Genomic DNA, 13,484 nt, shown 5'->3' on the forward strand with positions numbered 1-13,484 from the left:
AAATAGATATTTCCCCAAAGAAGACATACAGATGGCTAATGAGCACATGAAAAGATGCTCAACATTGCTAATTATTGTTGTTGTTCAGTCACCCAGTCATGCCCCATTCTGTGAGACCCCATGAACTGCAGCATTCCAGGCTTGTCCATCCCTCACCATCTCCCAAAGTTTGCCCAAGTTCATGACCATTGCATTAGTGCTGCCATCTAGCCATCTAATCCTCTGACACCCTCTTCTCCTTCTGCCCTCTATGTTTCCTAGCATCAGGGACTTTTCCAATGAATCAGCTATTTGTATCAGATGACCAAAATACTGGAATTTCAACTTCAGCATCAGTCCTTCCAATGAGTACTCAGGGTTGATTTCCCTTAAGATTATCTGGTTTGATCTCCTTGCTGTCTAAGGGACTATCAGGAATCTTCTCCAGCACTGTGGTTTGAAGGCATCAATTCTTCGGCTCTCCACTACCTTTGCAGTCCAGCTCACAACCGTACGTGACCACTGGGAAAAGCATAGCCTTGACTGTACGGACCTTTGTCCATGGAGTAATGTGTCTGCTTTTCAACACACTATCTAGGTTTGTCATAGCTTTTCTGCCAAGAAACAAACATCTTCTGATTTCATGGCTGCAGTCACTATCCACAGTGATTTTAGAGCCCAAGAAGAGGAAATCTGTCACTACTTCCACCTTTTCCCCTTCTATCTGCCTTGCAGTAATGGGGCCAGATGCCATGATCTTAGTTTTTGTTTTTGTTTTTTTATTTAGTCTTTAGCCAGCTCTTTCACTCTCCTCTTTCACCCTCATCAAGAGGCTCTTTAGTTCCTCCTCACTTTCTGCTATTAGGGTGGTATCATCCACATATCTGAGGTTGTTGATGTTTCTGCTGTGTGTCTTGATTCCAGCTTGTAACTAACTCATCCGGTCCGGCATTTGTCATGATGTGCTCAGCGTATAGATTAAGCAAACAGGGTGACAGCAGACAGCCCCATTGCACTCCTTTCTCAATCTTGAGCCAATCAATTGTTCCATACAGAGTCTGAGCTGTTACTTCTTGACTCAGACAGATTTCTCAAGAGACAGGTAAGATGGTCTGGTATCTCCATCTCTTCAAGAGCTCTCCAGCTTTCCGCGTCCCTCGCGGCGGGCGGCGGGGCTGAGCCGCGCACTCGGATCCGAAGCTTCGCGGTCAACGGCTTATTTGCGGGCCCCGCCGCAGCCGACCCGGCTCTTCGGTGGAGAGATGATGGTGGGCCGGAACAGCGCCATCGCCGCCGGCGTGTGCGGGGCCCTTTTCATAGGTTACTGCATTTATTTCGACCGCAAGAGACGGAGTGACCCCAACTTCAAGAACAGGCTGCGAGAACGAAGAAAGAAACAAAAGCTTGCCAAGGAGAGAGCTGGGCTTTCCAAGTTACCTGACCTTAAAGATGCTGAAGCCGTTCAGAAATTCTTTCTAGAAGAAATACAACTTGGTGAAGAATTACTAGCTCAAGGTGAATATGAGAAGGGTGTGGACCATCTGACAAATGCAATTGCTGTATGTGGACAGCCACAGCAGTTACTGCAAGTGTTGCAACAAACTCTTCCACCACCAGTGTTCCAGATGCTTCTGACTAAGCTCCCAACAATTAATCAGAGAATTGTAAGTGCTCAGAGCTTGGCTGAAGATGATGTGGAATAAGAAACAAATATCAACATAATGATATCAATTAAAACATATTTTTAAAATCTTAACTCGGAAGATGATCGGCTCTGGGGGAGTAAGGGCAGATGAGCTTGTTATGGACTGTCCTCCACAGTGAAGTCTACCAAAGTTAATTTTTACTTTGTGTAGATCCATTTGTCTGTTTTATTTATTTTTCCCAGTGAAAAGTGTATTTTGACAGAGAGCTTTTCATTTTATAAATACACTATGAATTACTGAAACATGCATTTTGTTTATTCCTAAAATGTGTAATTAGAATGTACATATAACATCCCATTACTTACATTAAAAATACCCAGTGCTCAGTTTTGAAAGATAGGCCCAAAAAAGTGTAGAAGAAAACTGAAGAATATACTTGTTTTGCTCTTCATCAGAAAGTTGGCTGGAAACTTGTGTTGATCAAAACTGAGCATTAAAATAAGAGATTATTTCTTTCCATTTAATCTCTTAAATATGTGTAATGTGCTGCTATGCTATAATAACAACTTCACCCCCACCCTTGAAATGTTTTCTTTAAATCAGTGGGTTTGATGTGTTCTGGATATTTATCTCGTTGTATTTTAGATACATGTAGTTGCAGATAGCACCAGGAATTAGACGTCTGTACATTCTTAATCTGGCTGAGTAAGCTTTACCAGTTAATGTCTGCCCACTTGCCTCATATATAAACTGAGGAAATGGGTCTGCTAATTCAGCTTCTAATTCCTTTGGTTCTGTGCAGCGTTTTCAGATCCCTCTTTCTGAGGGAAATACCTGTTTGGGCCGCCAGCCCTTGCATTTTTTTATACTCTGAATTTTGCATGCTTGCCTGACTTAGTATTTCTGAATTGGTTTTTTAAAAGGTATAACGTGTTGATTTTCACTGAAATCATGGTTCTGTCACTACTTTTGTAAGTTAACCTGAAACGTAACCTTCACGGTAACTGGGACGATATGCTTGTAAAAGTGTTTGTTCCCTTTTGCTTTTCTCCTCAGTGTACCTCCTTAATCCCCTCCCAGCCCTTATCTTGTGTGAGAATAAGGTATAACTTTGTGGCTGAAGACTTGAATGAAGATAATGGGACCTTTTATTCTCTAAATAGTGACGTATTATCTGCAGCCACAGATTGAATATCAGACCTAAGAATAAAGATCCTTGGTACTTAAAAAAAAAAAAAAAAAAAAAAAGAGCTTTCCACAGTTTATTATGGTCCACACAGTCAGGAATTTTGTGTAGTTGCTAAAGCAGAGGTAGATGTTTTGGGGGGAATTTCCTAGCTTTCTCTGTGATCCAGCAAATGTCAGCAAGTTGATCTCTGGTTCCTCTTCCTTTTCTAAATCCAGACTGGACATCTGGAAGTTCTTGCTTTGCATAATGCTGAAGCCTAGCATTGCAGGATTTTAAGCGTGACCTTACTAGCATGGGAGGATGAGCGCAGTTGTCCGATGGTTAGCACCGTTTGTTATTTATAGACTTTTTAGTGTTGGACATTTGACCAGTGTGGGGTGATACCTCATTGTAGTTTTGATTTGCACTTCTCTAATAATTAGCAGATATGTATATATACGTGTGTGTGCATATCTGAGTGATTTTGCTGTAAACCAGAAATTAACACAGCATAGTAAATCATGTATACTTCAATATATCAAAGATTTTAAATTAAATTTTCAAACATTAAAAGAAAAAATAATTCTTGTAAAAATCCATGGTCCCAGGTACTTTACTTTCCTTGTTTTCCAGCTAAGTGGGAAATGCCTGGCCAACTCATGATGGGCTCTGTGGCTCACTGGCCATGTCACTGCCTGTTTCCTTGTAGGGCTGGCCTTGGGGAAGCCTTAGGGAAGGAAAGCCTGCGATTTCCAAGCATCTCCAGCTTCAACTTTTGGTACCACCTTCATGGCATCAAGGAAACACTCCTGCCACCCTCTCTCCACCTCTGTATCCTTCTCCTTGTGGGAGCCAGTGAATGTCTCTGTAACTAGGAGTGGGCATGCTAGGTGGGGTCGTCTCTTAACTGGGGATGGAGGTCCATGGATTCAGTCACATTCTGCCTTCAGAGGTGTGCCAGCTGGGGGCGCTCACTCAGAGGTGATGCGAGATGCCACATCACAGAATAAGTCAGCAAGGTCTCTGCGCTCTCCGGTCAGGAGGGTGGCAGAAGGACTCACGGTGGCCTTGAAGGGTAGTGCACTGTGATCAGAGGCCATTCTTCCCCACCTTCACCAGGTGGAGGGTGCTGAGGGGGCCCTGGAGGGTGTCCGAGGACATGACAGTGACTGGCAGAGGTGGGGGATGCCAGCACAAGCGGAGCTTGACATCATCCTCCCTAGTCTTGCTAAAGTTGACCTTCTGGAAGAAGTATGATGATGGGTCTCTGGCATTGCATTGAATTTTGGCCTCTAGGAGGTGTGAAGGTTGGGTCCCACTGTGCCCTGGGCTCAGAATTGGGCTATAGAAGGCAGATGAGATGGGACCTCTTGGCTTCCCAGGAGACACAGCGGTGCGTTGCTCCAGGCCTGTGACTTGAAGGTTGTGGCCGGATTGAGGGGTGGGACGGGTGACCTGGATGGCTTGCTCCCACCTCTGCAGGATCTTCTGATGCCCAGGGCAAGTACTGTGGTCAGACCTGCTGTCATGTGGCATAGGAGAGCTCCTCTTTCCAGGAACTGGACACTTATAGACTCTTCCAGAAAGGGGATGTCACACTCAGCAGGGAAAGTCATCTGAAGCCCCTTAAAAAAATTCCTCCCCTTGTCCTTTTCCAAAACCTGGAAAAGGAAGAAAGAGAAGAGATAGGTTGCAGGGTGTAGCCTCCATCCTCTGTACAGTAATAAATAGAAGATTCACTTGAGAATGATGTTGGAGTCTTAAAATCGACAAGCATTAGGTCTGATTAGCTGAAATAAGACTGCTTCAGTAACCAAGTCAATGAAAATTTAATAAATTGGACTGAGCTGTCTTGAAGCAAAGCAGTCACCCAGCAGGAAAGGTAAGATTGACAAATCACAGCAGGTAGAAGTTACTGGAAAAAAGAAAACCATTTGATATTTATACATCAACAACTGTCAACTTCTCATGTAACCAAGAATAGGTATTTTAAGTCAGGAGAAGCTGTGATAATGGCTGGCCACCATCTAAATGACTTACTGGGTCTGCCAACTCCTTACCAATGTTCTAACCCTTGTCATCACCCAGTTGTAATCCAGTAGTTAACCAGGTTATATGCAGATTGATACCAGCAGCTTTCTGGGTGCTCTCTGTACAAGACTCCTGAGATTCCCCCTCCCTTCAGAGCTGCTTTGTCCCCTTATGTTACCGTGTGTTCAGTTGCTCAGTTGTGTCCAACTCTTTGTGATCCCATGGACTGTAGCCCACTAGGCTCCTCTGTCCATGGAATTTTCCAGGCAAGAATACTGGTATGGGTTGCCATTTCCTTTTCCAGGGTATCTTCCCTACTCAGGGATTGAACCTTCATCTCTTGAGTCTCCTGCATTGGCAGGTGGATTCTTTACCAATAGTGCAACCTGGGAAGCCCTTATGCTACCATAAATTGGTAATTTAGCTAAACAGCATGTAAACCAATGGGATAGAAGAGCAAAGTGAAAGTTATTGTTTCAGTGAAACAACACAATAAGTGCTGAAGGTGAGAATCAAAAGATAGCTATTGGTTTAGAGTGTGTTATGGTTAAAAAAAAAAATCATAAACAATCCAAAATTGGTCTCCATTCAATTTATTTCAGAGTTTTATTATTTCATCCAGCCACCATTTTCAAATAATGGAATGTGAACTCAGAGCACCCACCATGCCCACAGATAATGTGTAAAGGTAACCTGACCTTCTGGTCCAGGCTCAGACCTCAAAGTAGCCTGTTCTTCCAGAGAAGGATGGTAGATGAGGGGGCTTCCTTGGTGGTTCAGTGGTTAAGAATCCAGCTGCCAGTGCAGGGACTGGGGTTCGATCCCTGATTCGCGAAGATCTCTCATGACTTGGAGCAACTAAGCCCGTATGCCACAACTACTGAGCCTGTGCTCTGGAGCTCAGGAGCCACAACCGCTGAAGCCCACATACCCTAGAGCCCACGCTCCACAACAAGAGAAGCCACCACAACGAGAAGCCGGCGCACATAAACTAGAGAGTAGCCCCCGCTTGCCACAGCTAGAGAAAGCCCTCGCGCGCAGCAGTGAAGACCCAGTACAGCCAAAAATAAATTAAAAAAAAAAAAAGATGGGAGATTATGTGTATATTTTGTTCTAAGTTTAAAATTATATTAGGGGATGTATCTATTTCTGTCAGTTTTTAAAATCATAACTGATTCTTTGGCATTTAAAAAGTAAGCTTTCTTATTTTAGAACACTTTACAATTTATAGAAAAATTGTGAAGATAATATATAGTTTCACTATGCTTCACACCCAATTTTCCCTCCTATTCATATCTTACGTACTTATATTCCATTTGTCACAGATAATGAACCAATATTGATACGTTATTACCAACTTAAGGCCATGTGTGTGAGCAGTTGCTCAGTCATGTCCAGCTCTTTGTGACGCCATGGACTGTAGCCTGCCAGGCTCCTCTATCCATGGGATTCTCCAGGCAAGAACACTGGAGTGGGTAGCCATTCCCTTCTCCAAGGGGTTGTCCCATCCCGGGGATCGAACCTGTGTCTCTTATGTCTCCTGCATTGGCAGGCAGATTCTTTAATGCTAGCGCCATCTGGGAAGACCACTTAAAGGCCATAGTTTATCCAGATTTCTTCACACTTTTCCTCACATTTTTCTGTTCCAGGGTCCCGTCCAAGATTCCATGTTACATTTAATAGTCATGTCTCCTTAGGTTCCTCTTAGCTGTGCAGTTTTCCTGACTTTCCTTATTTTTGATACCTTCACAGTTTGAGGTCACATATTTTTTGGAATATCCTTCCACTGGGATTTATTTGATGTTTCTCTCATGAGTAGTCTGTAGCTGTAGGGTTTGGAAGGAATACAAAGGAATACAGGGATACAGAACCATTTCCATCACATCCTATTAAAAGTATGTTCTGTCAATATAACTTGTCTCCATTGATGTTGACCTTGATTCCCAGACTGGAGTTGCTGCTGAATCACCTGAACAACTCACTGACCTGGACAACTTATCCTTGGGCCTGGAGATTTTGGTTCCAGAATTAAAAGATTTGATAGTGGGTAGTTGATACATATAGTGCAAGAACTGGCATGCAGTAAATACCATTAAGATCTTTGGGCTCTGAATTATTTTAACTCTGGGACCATCTTAGAACCAAATGCCGGGTGTAGAAACTTAAAAGTTTATGGTGCAGACTGGTTCTCAAATACTCGGGTATATCAGAATTACATGGGATAGCTAATAAAAAATGAGGACCTGGGCTTTTGTATTTTTTTTACTAAGATTTTCAGGTGAATTTTGATATGGCTGATGTTTGGGAACTAAAATTGTTGGATGCAGGATAACTTTACTACAGAAGGTGCCTGTTTTTTTCCTATCAAGCACTCAGTTCCCTACTTCAGGCACAAGCCCCCAAATACTTATGAGAGGAGCCCACCATTCCCAGTTTTCATGATGGCCAGTCTAAGATTAGGGCTTCCCAGGTTTTGCCAGTCATAAAGAACCTATCTGCCAATCAGGAGACATAAGAGGTGCAGGTTTGATCCCTGGGTCAAGAATATCCCCTGGAGAAGGGAATGGCAACCCACTCCAGTATTCTTGCCTGGAAAATTTCACGGATAGAGGAGCCTGGTGGGCTGCAGTCCACGGGGTCACAAAGAGTCAGACACGACTGAGCAACTAACACCCACACCCATCCCAGTTTTAATGGTAGCTTCTTCTAAGAGTCACAAATGAAGCTCTGACCCAAGCCTGGCTTATCAGCCAGCTCATGTTTGTTGTCTCAGAACTTGATCTAGGATTGGAAAGATAAACCAAGTCAATCTTATTCACTGGAGTTAAGCATATTGAATGGGAAAAGTGAATATAAATGCTGCTTCTAACACTTTCAGTGTATTGAACATGGACATATGAAATGCCAAGGTAAACCTGACTCAAGAAAAGTTTTGTAATCAATAGTCAAAGAACTTATTATGTAGTTATAGGCTGAACGCCATCTTTGGACTCATAATAGATGGTTATAGTTAAAGGAATGGTATTCAAAACCTTGTTTATTGAAGAGTAAGGTGATTCATTTGTAGCTGAGAGGCAAATTCACTTGTCAAGAGATGTTTCTTGACAATTCACTCATGTGAAGGTCAATTAGGATAATTTTATTGAAACAACTCATTGAGTATATTAAAGCAGAGTATTAGAAAGGGAGGATATGCTTATACAATTAGTTTTTTGAAATAGCAAAATTATATGACACCTATATGTCAGGAGCATTACTTATTTGTTGAGACTCACTTAATGAATGTGCATGCTTTTCAATAAATAATCATCCTCTAGATAATCCTTTTTGAAAATCTGGATTTTATATACTGTTTTCATTGAAAGCACCAATAGCCAGTAGTATAAGTTACTTAACATTTATTAGAGAATGCTTGCGTGTTCTCAGCTATTCAGTTATTTTGATCTTTATTATGAAAAAATTGAAACTATAGAATATTTACATATAAAATATTTCTATCCTTTAGTATTCAAGAATATGTCCTTAAAAAAAAAAAAAAGGAATGAGCAATTTTTGCTTGCTCTGTGATTAACCTGGGAACATCTTGCTAGGATAAAGCATCATGTAAGAGCTACAATTAGATATATTTTGTGTGAAAATCCCAGATCAGTCACTTACCAGCTGTTTTTGAGATTGAGTATGTTGATTAATTTTCCTAAGTCTTGGTTTTCCCATCTATGAAGTGATTGAGATTTTCAGTATTACATTTCTGATTCTGTGAATAAAACTGCAACAAGCCTATCAATAGTACATATTAAGATAATAGTAGCTCTAATTTTAGACTCTCATCTGTTGCATCTATAACTTTTCCCCTCCCTGTTCCTCTGGAAACACTTGTGTTCTCAGCTGGGGCTTGGGGTTAGGATTTCATTTAACAGAAACACTTGCCAGAACTAAAGATCCTGCATGCTGCAGAGACCTGGCCCAGCCAAATAAATACATAAATCAAAAAGAAGGTAATTTTTAAAAGCTTCACTCCCCCCCCCACCCTTTAACAGAGGCATTTAGTACCACAGATGTCCTCTTCCTCTATATTGTTGTCTCTGACTGCACCTTAAAAGACAAGATGTGTGTTTTAAGGTAGAGAAAGAAAATTACAATGAAAGTGAGAAATGAGGCTGTGACTGCATTTCCAGCTGAGCAGTGTCATAGTTGGAAAGTTGCCAGCATTTGAAGTTAGTTTTTAAGGACTGTCTCTCCTATGTGCTGAAAAGCACAAGGTAACACAAAAAAGTAGTATTCTCCAGTTGAAAAAATCCATTCCTTTGATCAAGAGTGATATATATATATTATTATTTCCATTTCACATGAGAATTTCAGTGACTATAAAAATATAATCACCATGACCAGCATAGAAACCAGTGTTTCAGACAAAAGCCAGCATTGGTTTGTTTTCTATCGACAAATAAGCAAATTGATTTAGGCTTGAAATATATTCCAATGAAATCTTCTGTGTATTGAAAAATTAATGACATAGTAACATGAAAGTTTATTTAGTTTTTCTCTTTTGGTTATACTTTAATTTCCTTCCATTCAGTATTATTTGATGACCAGTTTCTACCTCAGTTCAGTTCGGTTCATTTGCTCTGTCCTGTCCGACTCTTTGTGACCCCATGGACCGCAGCATGCCAGGCCTCCGTGTCCATCACCAACTCCCAGAACTTGGGTTTCTACCTACATTAGATTAATGTACTATCATTTTTTTTCTTGACATGTTCAGTATTTTATCTCCTTTAACAAATGTTCAGAACAGCAAGTGCAAAATTTAAAAGATAATGTCTATGGATCAACCTTATTGTTCATTCCTTTAGCATTAAAAAATAATAATTGAGTGGCTTCTACATGATTTCTTTTTAAAATTGATTGGGCGTAAATTTGCACAATTTTCTTGTGCTTTTTTATTAGAGCCTGATACATGGAAACAAGTTATATAGCAAAAAAATTATGAGACTTCTATCCTTAAACAGCATAAGGCTAGGGCTGAGCTTGGCGTAACTAACTTTGTGCCACTATATTTTCCAAATCAATTGGCTATGTTATTTATTTAATAAAAATTAGCTGTTTTGAGCAATATTTCAATACTGCACAAAACTGGAAAGCCATAAAGTCTGAATTTTACCTTTTGAGAAAATGACTGCATTCGCATCAGCTTGAGGACATATTTAAATTTACTTGTGGATGCATTTTTTTTTCTGGTACTTTCTCACATGGGTGAGTGAAGCCTAGCAGATTACTGACAGGAAGTTGAGGGTTTTCAGTGGCCGCTACTGGTATTTGAGGTTGATTTCATGGTGGACAGTCACTGTTCAACACACAAAAAAACTCCCTCTGTGATGCTGTCAATCCAATTTTGCACTAATGCCAGATAGTCTGATTCAGGATGATGACTTAGGTCATCTTATATTCAGCACTTTGAGATAAGAGTACATCTCCCTTAACTAATCCATTGCATAATTTATTTCAGATTCTATAACTGTTGCAAGTTTGACTTAGGATGAGTCATTCAGAAGAGGTAGAAGATGAATTCATATGACACATATCTTGCCCCTTGAACCATATTCTAATATAGTATTTTCAAATTCTGCCCCAGATTTTCAGGATCTCTGATTCCTCCATTAGCAGAAGAACTTTGTTCTATCTGTTGGGATTTGTGTGACATTTCATTGGAAAAAAAGATTCAGTGGTCAAAAGATCAGATGGCTATGTCTGCTCTTTTGAAATTAAAAGAGATTTACCACTTTTTTATAGAAAAGGACTACTATGTGCTTAATCTATATTTTATTTTTTAAAACAAAGTTCTTCACCATTTAGGTTTCATATACCTCTTTAAGAATTTTATAGAAGCTTTGAGACTTCTTAGTAAAATTCACAAGTGTATAAGCATACAACTTTTCAGAGATAACTTAAAATATTTGAAGTCCAATGTAAGCACTGGGAGCCCAGGTTAAGAACTCGTATCTAAATTTTATATCGTTCTTATTAATTCTATCATCAGAAAACCTGAGACAAAATGCCTCGTCACTTGACTTTATAGACTTTCTCAAAATGAATTCAATAGAGATGTAATTTTGACTCTAAAAATAAAATTTTAGAAATAGTTGAGAAAATGTAAGCATAGAATAGCAGAAAATTAAAGGCAGAAATGAGTCAAAGAATGAATCAAGGTTAAAACTTCAAATTTCTTAGTAGCAAAGTCAATACATACATAAGCTAGTTAGAGAGCTTATGTGTCTCTTGTATAAGGAACCATCCATAAGAAAATCAGAGTCACAAATAGTAAGAAAATGGGTAAAGACCATGAATGTGCAAATTGCAAAATGACAAAAATGGTGAGGGGGGTGCGGGGGTGGTATTCATTTTCCCTAGTAGTTAAAACTATGAGGTAACTGTTTGTCCTTCAAATCAACAAACTTAACAAAAAAGAAAAAAAATCTTGGTACCCATCTTGGCATTCTCATTTTCCTGCTGAGCCCATAAATCACACAATCTGTCTAGAGTGAGATTTTTCAGTATGCTTCAAAAGCCCTAAAATGATACAAGGCTCGAGGCAATAATCCCATCTGAAAAAATTTCAGAAAATGGACAAGCAGGCAAAGTTTCTGTTGCAAATTCTCTCAGTAGTGGAAAATTAAAGACAACTTTATTCAAAACAGCAGATGGATTGGGTACATTATAATGCATCTATTAATTAGATACGATAGAGTCATTAAAATGATACTGCAGAAAATGATTACTGATATAGAAGGGGGCCAGGGGAAGAAATTAATAGGAAACGGCATGGTACAAAGTAATTGTAGCATTTTGTATGTACCTATGAAAAGTATCAGTTATGAACGTCAACATATTAACATTGGTTTTTCTCTAAATGGTGTTAAGTATTTTGACTCAATTCTTTTACAAATTATGTAGTTTATATGTATTTTCTGTTTTCTATTGTATTCTTGTGCTAATGGGATTTTTTTTTTAATTTAAGAAAGTTTATATTAAGTTCTAAAAAAAAATCATGCTAAAGATGTGGCTCTATGAATAATGTAGTAATTTCCAAGATGGTAAGAAATTCAGACTCCTTTCTTTTTTATATTTTAAAGCTTTTATTTTCACATATATCTCTATGTATAATTTCACAGATATATTTCTATTTACATGCAGATATTCATATATACTGGAGAAGGGAATGGCCACCCACTCCAGTATTCTTGCCTGGAAAATCCCACAGATGGAGGAGCCTGGCAGGCTGCATTCGATGGGGTCACAAAGAGTCAGACATGACTGAGCAAATTCACTTCACTTCTTCATGTATACATAGTGACTTTGTAAATATATTAGTAGAGGTGTTTGATTCTGATAATTAAATTCATATATGTTTGAGAAAAAATGTGGTTTTTGTTTTGTTTTATGAAGATATAGTTCTATCTTTCATAACCCAGGAAGAGGGATGTGTCTGTTTTAGGAAACAATAAGTGACATCAACTCTCTGCTTCATCTCGGACACTTCTGTGCTCCCCGCCCAGTTGTTTGTCTGTCCGTTTCTCATCCTCTCTTTCTCACTGTCTCTCTCTCCTTCTGAATGTCCCCTAATCTCTCTCTTTCCTTTGCTGGTCTACATGATGACAAATGCAAGACTTTCAAGCTTTACAATCCTTGGGTTGTAGCTGCTGGAGAAAGATGGGGTAGCCCTCCTGGAACCAGAGCCAAAAGGCCCAGGCTCTTTCTGTGGCGGTGTGGGTCAGATGCCCATGGCAGGCAGTTGGCCCAGGGAGGGGCCAGGGATGTAGCGTGACCTGAGAACATGTCAGCGCTTCCCTGCTCCCTGTGGATTGCATTGCACGCACGAATAGTTCATTCAGCATTGGGGGAAAAAATCAACCAAATGAAAAATGTATGTGCCATCCTGAACAGTCTTTTTTGTATCCGTTTGCATAATGCCTGCCTAGCTAGATCTGAATCTTCATTAGTATTTCATGATCTTTTTATATTCTAATTATTTTTATTCAGTACAATATTCAGTTCAGTTCAGTTCAGTCGCTCAGTCATGTCCAACTCTTTGCAACCCCATGAATCGCAGCACGCCAGGCCTCCCTGTCCATCACCAACTCCTGGAGTTTACCCACTCTCATGTCCATCGAGTCGGTGACGCCATCCAGCCATCTCATCTTCTGTCGTCCCCTTCTCCTCCTGCAATATTAAGTTCAGTACTAAACATTCAGATTTAAGATGAGAATAATTGAGTGCTATCAAATTCCATGAATCCTAGTTCTGTGTTTTGGAAAGCATGGTGAGCAGGTTTCAGTGTTTCTCCTCTCTGTCCCTAAGCCAGTGATGCTGACGACCTCTTCCCAGCCCTGGACAGTCTCTGGTTTTGTCCTCTGTAGCACATGACTATGGCTTCTCTCCAAGACCTCCCCAATTCTAAAAGTCTAGGTGATTCTTAACAGTATCACCCATGGTGGTAGTTTATTGAATAGGTCTCACAGGCTGACTACATTCTTTTACATGTAGCTCTTTTGAATTTCATGATTTTCCCCAGAGTTCTACCAGAATATAGTCCTAAAAATATACAGAAAGTTATTAAACCTGGAATTAGACTGCCAACATATTTTCAAATCGAATGTTTAATTTCA

At 39.9% G+C, this 13,484-nt stretch overlaps 2 protein-coding genes across 3 annotated transcripts in view; both read left to right on the forward strand.

Annotated features, from left to right (window-relative positions):
- CTNND2 (catenin delta 2) overlaps positions 1-13,484 on the forward strand; it is a 1,061,406-nt gene that overhangs the window by 129,098 nt on the left and 918,824 nt on the right. The window lies entirely within an intron of this gene.
- LOC122683784 (mitochondrial import receptor subunit TOM20 homolog) lies at positions 1,130-2,747 on the forward strand. Its single transcript, XM_043887625.1, has one exon. The coding sequence runs from the start codon at positions 1,242-1,244 to the stop codon at positions 1,680-1,682; it is 441 nt and encodes a 146-aa protein (XP_043743560.1). The 5' UTR covers positions 1,130-1,241; the 3' UTR covers positions 1,683-2,747.

Source organism: Cervus elaphus, chromosome 25 (genome assembly GCF_910594005.1).
Source record: "Cervus elaphus chromosome 25, mCerEla1.1, whole genome shotgun sequence".
Lineage (NCBI taxonomy): Eukaryota > Metazoa > Chordata > Mammalia > Artiodactyla > Cervidae > Cervus > Cervus elaphus.

Bases quoted from the DNA above. Each gene is read 5' to 3' on its own strand.
- LOC122683784 (XM_043887625.1), top strand. From the start codon at position 1,242: ATGATGGTGGGCCGGAACAGCGCCATCGCCGCCGGCGTGTGCGGGGCC.